This window comes from Charadrius vociferus, unplaced genomic scaffold, assembly GCF_000708025.1.
Source record: "Charadrius vociferus isolate BGI_N301 unplaced genomic scaffold, ASM70802v2 scaffold183, whole genome shotgun sequence".
Taxonomy (NCBI): domain Eukaryota; kingdom Metazoa; phylum Chordata; class Aves; order Charadriiformes; family Charadriidae; genus Charadrius; species Charadrius vociferus.
This window is the reverse complement of record NW_009648250.1, coordinates 7,126,180-7,133,826: the sequence shown is the minus strand read 5'-3', so window position 1 is coordinate 7,133,826 and position 7,647 is coordinate 7,126,180. Positions and strand designations below refer to the sequence as shown.

At 42.1% G+C, this 7,647-nt stretch overlaps 1 protein-coding gene across 1 annotated transcript in view; it reads left to right on the top strand.

Annotated features, from left to right (window-relative positions):
- AK3 (adenylate kinase 3) overlaps positions 1-7,647 on the top strand; it is a 26,329-nt gene that overhangs the window by 4,898 nt on the left and 13,784 nt on the right. Inside the window, exons 2-3 of the mRNA XM_009884280.1 lie at positions 4,051-4,170; positions 7,015-7,187. Of these exons, the coding sequence (XP_009882582.1) occupies positions 4,110-4,170; positions 7,015-7,187 (234 nt within the window). The 5' untranslated portion in view covers positions 4,051-4,109. The remainder of the gene's footprint in view (positions 1-4,050; positions 4,171-7,014; positions 7,188-7,647) is intronic.

The window sequence follows — 7,647 nt, the reverse complement described above, 5'->3', positions numbered from 1 at the left end:
CCAGAAGCCACCGAAGTGGGCCCCAAGACTTCAGCCGAGGGTCCCCCCCCAAAACGCCGTCGCTCGGCATCCTCATCGCTAAGCGCCAGTGGGGCGTACCGGGGGGCTTTATCTCCATTTTCTCTGGGTTTCATATCGCCAAATTGTGCCCTGGTCTTTGTGCTTTTCGAAAGCATTTTGGCGGGGGGGGGGGGGGGGTATTGTTTTGCTTTGTTTTTAATAGGTGTTTCTGATAGTCTTCCAGCTGGAACATCTCGAAAGGGAATATTACTTGTGTTTTTAACAGACGGGGCAAGAGGAGGATTTCTGGGCGGTCAGGCTTCTTTGGAGCTCTTTAGATGGCTAGAAGTAGAGGCACCGGGAATTGCCGGCTTTTCCAAAATTAGAAGGCCTTGTCCTGAGCTGACAGGCCTAACTGTAGTGGTGCCTTCTGAAGGCAATGGGCAAATTTTTCAAAATGCTTATTGTGCTTTTTAAATTGTTATTGTCTTGCAACAAGTTCGTGTCGCGCTTAGGTTGCAGCATGGTCTGTGTTTGCGCATGGAGTTGCTTGTATTAGGTAATGATGTGAATTATACTTAGAATATAGTCCTGGCTTGACCTCTGGCTCTATTGAGATGCCACAACCCCTCTCTCTGCTGGATTTTGCGATGACGAAAGGTCCCCTCCTGACTACCACATCTGCTTTTCTTCACTGTGGGGTCGAAAACCTTTTAAGACCCATTTCAGGTTGCATGTGATGAAGTGAGAGTATTCTTATTTCCAGCACTTTGAAACTGCTGAGGATTACATTTACGTGTAAGTATCACTGCAATATTATGGGCAGGTAACTGGCAGGCTTGGCTTTGGAAGCTTATAAGCATGTTTGAAGGGGAAAAATTATCTATATTATGAAATCAATTGTGGTGTGATTTCCACATCTCTTTTCACACAAACTCTGTTTGCTCTTTAAAAACAATGACTTTGGCTTAGTTGACTGACTTTAGTAGAGTTGATATCTACAAGTTAAACATTTGCTAGGAGCACCACCTCTGCAGGCATATCTGATCACATTCATGCTTTTTTCTGTCTGTTTGGTTGTGTAAGCGTAAGTTTTTATGTACAGAGGGTCACAAAACCAACATTGTTGTTGTTAGGACCTTTGAAGTAACTAAGGCCTAGTGGTAAGGGACGGCATTCCAGAAGATGAAGCAAATATGTTATTTACAAAACACTTTAGGGTTTGTGCTCTTTCAATATGTGTTGGAGGCAAGATCAAAGAGCACCACAATCAAGCTGAAGGCTGTGTGAGAAGAGGAAATTGCAGGTGGAAATACCCCATTGCTTGATTGGAGGAGGGAGCCATGAATCAGTGGAAAGAAAAGTGATTCGCAAAAGTGTTCTAGGTGGGTTGCACAGGTGAAAGAATGTGAAGGACAACCAAAATGTGAAATGAAAGTGTAGCAGACACTTTAAAACCCTGGATGTGAGGAGAGAAGCCAGTGGAGGGTGTAAGAGATGATGAAGTTTGCTCTGAATTAGCTAGCGTAGGGCTTATAGGAATGTACTGTAGCGTTTTTCATTCACTGATTAACCCAGATGAAGCTCTTGTAATTTTATTCAAAGTAAGTCACTGGTTGCAGAAATGGTCTTCAAAGGATTGAGATGAATACTAAGGTAGCAGGAGTAATTAGTACACTGAAGGAGGGAGAGGGACTGAGAGGGAACCCAGAGAGCTTTGACAAGTTTAGTCGAAGCAAAGAGTTTATGAGTTTTAATTATAATAGAAGACTCCTGCAATTCCCAGTTTTCTGGGAATTCTGTTAGGCTAAGTTGGCAGTTAAAACACTTGGAAAATTAAATGTAATTAACTATAGTGATATGGTGCCATTTTTGGCATTTGCTGTCTTGTGAATATGGACTTTGTTGAACATGCGAGCGTCCTTAGTAATTTGCAGTTATTACCGTGTTCTGCTACTTTGGAGAGTGGGGAGTCTGTGACCACCTCTCTCTAGTGCTAAGCAACCTCTTGGCTGAATATGGATAGAGCTTGTTTGCTGTAATGTGGTTGGAATATGCTAGTCTTTTGCAGAACTTTGAAACACGGATACAGGTTATCACCCAGACAGGAAAGAAACCTGTGTTGCTTTGAGTTCCAAAGATTGCCATGGCTGTAGTGGTTTCACTCCCAAGCTGAAAAAATAGAAGAAAAAAAAAAAAAAAAAAGAAGCTGTGGTCTAGTATACAAACTTTTCATCCTAACTATTTGGGTACAGTTGTGCCTGTTTTCTTCCTCTGTAATAATGTCTTTCTGAACGACCTGAAGTTTGTTGGGAGAGGCAGCATGTTTCCAGCTCTGTTGGTCTAATGATAGGACCTGTGTGCCTTACAGCTTGCCATACTCTAAACCTCTCTGGGTCCAAAAGCTCATCTGTCTTTCCAAAGTACATTAGTACCATTCTCTATCAGTCTTACCTTGCGCATATTCTTAGATCGTTGTGGCTAGTGTAATGCTGCCACATAAATCAGTAGCAGATCCAAGCATCAAGTGCACATTAAACTATCTACGTGTAATTTATTCCTCCTCCCAGCCTGCTTTTGCAGGGTATGTAGTTCAAAGTGCACTAGAATAATAAAAGAGGTATGACTTACTGACCTCGAAGAAGGGACGTAGTGAAAAGAATAGACACTTTGTACCCAGACAGACTGTCACCTTCCCAGCTTGTGATGTGTGGGAGGACAGAAGCACCAGAGTCTGACTCTTTTCCACATTGTGAGGATTATAAAAAGTCTGACCAAGGTGCGTAGTGCCTTTTTCTAAATGATCTTCAAACTTTTCAAAGCCTGACTATAGGTGTGAACACTCAATAAGGGAAAATTGTCCCTTTATTACTTTTTTTTTTCCCCCAGCACCAAAGCTACTGTTTGTATTACTTGAGGGCCTCTATTGCTTTTCAGTTGCCTTCTCTGACAAAAGGCCTCTGTAGTATTGCATGTTTCCATTCTGCATCAAGTGATAGGATTGGCATTCTTCATTGCTTTCTGCTGAAAGTGGTTATATCTTGTGTTGGTATGTCAGTCCATCCCATTTTATCTTCTGTTTAGTTTACTGTAACTAGATCTGAATTAGCTGCAAGTAAAGGCTTGTGCAGATCCACAGTAAAAACAATCTAGCTGCTATTCTGGGTGACTTACATAATTGGCTAATTGCTTTATAAATGAAAGCCACAGACACTTTGTGCCTAGGACACAACCCAGGCAAATTAATTTCTTCCTGGCCAGACCCATGGTTTGGGTGAGCTGCAGTGCGCTACTGCATGTCATGTAGGAGCGTGGTCTGATGTCCGGAACTGTGATGCGTGGATGGCATTTTAGTGAGCGAGTAGGCTGAGCGACGGGTATTAAAGGTTAGTCAGTTCCATGGGAAAATACTAGTGTCTGCCCGCTCCCATAAATAGTTTACAACATCTATAAACATCCTCTTGTAACTTTAGTAATCATAAAAATACATATCTGGCAAGCGTGTCCCACTGCTTACTGTTCCTTCAAATACCATCCCACTGCATACTGCTCCTTCAAATACCAAAGGCGTTTCTCTTCGTAGTGCAGTCCTAAATTAATAACTGGCCACTAAACTGAGAAGATAACTTCCCTGACAGGAAATCTGAGGGCTGATCTCTCAATGAACATGTATCCTTTATATTTCTTCTTATTTCAAAGACTCTGTTACCTAATGGCCTCTCCTGATTTTAGTTTTTGGAGCCTAATATTTCAAACACTTACCAGTAAAATTATTTGGACAGTGTGGGGATAGAGGTGTGCTGAACGCTCCGTTACCATCTGTGGAGCTACAGACCAATCAAATTAAACTGATGCATATTTGCATGATCAGATCCTAACTGATCACCTGTTTTTGAATTTCAGCAGGCATACCGTCTGTCTTGTTTACTGCTTCACTGTTCTGCACCACCCTGCTCAAAACAATTTTTTTGCAGGCTTGTGGGCTTTTTTTTTTTTTTGTGCTCACTGGAGGTCACAGATAGTGTAATGCGACCTCTATTACTTTCGCAGAAGTTGGAATCCTTGCCAAGTCCTACATTGATCAAGGGCGGCTTATTCCAGATGACATCATGACACGACTGATGCTGAGTGAGCTAAGAGGTCTGGATCGGTACAACTGGCTATTGGATGGTAAGTTAACGTATTGGATATCACTATATATGGAGAGAAAATCAGCACTGGAAAGCTTTGAATGCTTTCCTGCCTTCAGAGCATTACAGGGATGTTTAATTCATGTTGAAAAGGGTAGTTCGGCACTCTAGTAAAATTTCAAAACCGGCAATTCTGATAACCCTTACGCTTTATTTCCTCTTTAAAATATGCATTGAGAAGTTAGGTTTTTTAAAGCTTTTTCATGTTAAATTCCTTGGGGAATGGAACACTTCAGAAGAATGGGCCTGAGGAATTATTTAAATAGGAAGGTAGGTATGTGATACAGCAACAAGGTAAGTATGGAAAAGGAGTACCGCAGCAATGCGGTGTGTAATAAATCACTAACAAAAACACTGCTTAAGTGCTTTAAAAGGTCTGTTTCATTTGCTTTTTGGTTCTGTTCTCTAGAGTGAATTGTTCTGCAGCTCTGCAGGGGTAAGCTTGTTGCTTCAGCATTGATGGTAGAGAAAAAAATGCATTTGCCACTATCTTCATGGACCGAATGGCTCTTGTTAACCCAGCCCATGGGAGTGCAGTTGGACGCGCAGCACAAAGATAGCGTCTAGGCTGGATGTGTGTGTTTTCGGATTCTAGTCGCAACCTGTCTCAGCAGATAAAATTAAAAAGTTGTTGGTGTGGCTTTTTAGTTAGAGGGAGTGAAAAATCCACAGGGCTCTCTGTGCTTTAGTGCTTTATTATAATTGTTTCTAGTACAGCGATCTGTTCTGGTGGCTTTAGTCACAGTTATGTTCCTCCTTAGTGAGGACAAAGGCTTAATTCCCATGGTGAACAGCACAAAAAAAGCTAATTAATAAAGGCTGCAGATGTGTTTTTTCTGTAGTTCTGGGTGCTGTGTACACACAGTTCCAGCCTTGTGGATGTGTAGCAGTGTAGCTGAGCATGCTGGCAACTCTTAATAGGAGGATGTTGTAGAGACTGTAACAGAATAAATCAATTTCTGCTGCATGTTAATGACCTGCCTTCTTTAAACTTTTGGAGCAGAAATTTTGTCTGCATCAGCTTTTGTAATAAGACTCAGTGAATTACACTAGGGATAGCTCTGGCATAATTGGCTCTGCAGGAACAATACCGTTCTGTTGAAATATGTTAACCAGAAATTCTTTAGTTTGGTAACTGCAACTCAGAACAAACAGCTGAGATCAGACAGGTCAAACTCAACAGAGTTGCTGAGCTGCTTGTGTGCTTACTTAGCCCAATACCCATTTCCACTGCCTTAGATAGGTTGGTGGCTCTAGAGTCATAGCAGATGTAGCAGAGCCGGTATGATCGTCTTAGACTTAAGTGCTGTGTAATTAGGGCACTTTTCTCTGTTCTTGAATTCTTCGTAATTCATCACATCGTGTAGATTATTTTTTCTGTATCGAGGGAACACTGTATGCAGCAAACACTGGTTTAGTTTCAATGAAATGCTTTTGTAAAGGCACTTTAGTTTGTTGAGGAAGTTTCTCATTAACAGACCCCAAAGCAAACTCGTTTTCCAGCTGCATAACTTAAGATGTGTGGTGGCTGACTAGCTTGTCAATAGTAAGAAAGAACAGCAGTGCTGGAGCCCTGGCTCTCGCTCTGCTGTTAACATTTAGAAGCGCTTCCGTGAGACAATGTGAATGTGAGAGAAATAGGATGAGGGCAGTTGATCACTGTGATGCAAACCGGGTGCACCAGACTTAATGTACAAGCAAGAGCATGGTCTGAGAAAATCAACTCTTTCCTTTTGGGATGTGTTAAATGAGGAACAATAGCCTTAAGACCATGATTTTTATTTTTTTTTTGTCTGTTGTAAGGCTAGTTCATAGCTGGTTCCTTACTCTGACAACTGACCCATTAACTAATGTTATGCAAAGAAGAGTTTCATAAGTCTGTACCTATCAGAACTTGCCTTTATGGAGAAGTTTACTTGTATGCTGAAAATTACAAGCTTCTGAAGAACATGAGACTGTGTAAAAGCTTTGTGGTTAGAGGTATTATTCTAGTGAATCTGTGGTGCAATAGCATGTTCTGCTGTAGCCTTGACCGCTGAAGTTCTTGTGGTCAATTTTTCATTTTAAATTCTTTGTTGAGACCTTGGTTTTCTTGTTCTCTGTTTCCCCCCTCCTCCCACCTTCTTTTTAAGTCCCACTGGATTTCTCTAGTAATAACGTACAGTTGAAGGCACATTACCAGACCCATAGAGTTCATGGGGCAAAATGCAGTGTCTTTTCAGTGAAGAGACAGATTCCTGTTCAGCCTGAGTGTTCTCACCGTCATCATCCCCCAGGAGAGTTTGATACACGAGACTTTCCAGAACTCTTTCAAGAGCTATTGTATTATGTAAAATTAATCCTGGATGGCCTCTGGTAGATATATTTGGCTTACTGCAACTGAATAAACTAAGTTTGCAGCGGTCACCTCCATAAGCCAGACTTACATAGCTGTGGAAGTAGGAGTTGTCACAAATGTTTCTAGGCTGTTTCAGACCTGTGAGTGAGCTGCCCGTAGTTTTTATTGTTCATAACGTGCAAACAATGCTTTTTTCAATATAGTGGTATGTAGTACATACGAGTATGGAGTCTCTTTCCATTTATTTGTTACACTTTTGGGAACATGATTAACTGAAATGAGGAAATGGAAACTGGGAGGTGTTTAACAAGTCAAAGTGCCATTGTTGCACTGAAAAATACTTAGAAAATCTGATGTCTTTTCAACCTTTACAGTATGACTATGTTGTTTTTTTTTTTTCTGTCTGACATTTAGTTTCTGTAATGCCCGAATCCAAGTAATTCTTGCTATAACTCTGATTTTTATGGAGTTGTTTCCCTTAAACAGGTTTCCCCAGAACAGTTGCTCAGGCAGAAGCCCTGGATAAAGAATGTCAAATAGACACTGTGATTGACCTAGATGTGCCATTTGAGACCATAAAATGTCGGCTAACGGCACGTTGGATCCACCCTGCTAGTGGCAGAGTCTACAATCTTGAATTCAGTCCTCCCAACCGCACCGCCGCAGCCCACCCCCAAGTGGCGACTTCTCTCCTCGCCCCGGCTAGCTCCTCTTATAGCCCGGGCATGGGTCACGTGGTATGGAATACCTGCCCCCTGCCGGCTCCTGGGGAGATTAACCCCATCCCTGCCGGAACCAGGACATTATCCACCCCTTATTCCATACCATCTGTGTCATGCCCAGATCTTACAGTTCCCATAGTCTGTGGGCCATACCTCCAACGTGTCCATTGAACTCACTTAAAATGTCCATTAAACTCACTTAGTCCATGATTGTAGGCTCCATCTGTGAGAACAGTCTCTCAGGTCACATGAGATGGTGTGCGGTGCTGGACGCCAGCTGCTGAGGCTGGTGTACCTGATGCAGTTCATGCCCATGGTCTGCAGGTTGAAGATGTCGATCTCAAGGAAGTTGCTGGACAGCAGCTACTGAAGTCAGTTCTTATTACATCGTTACTGC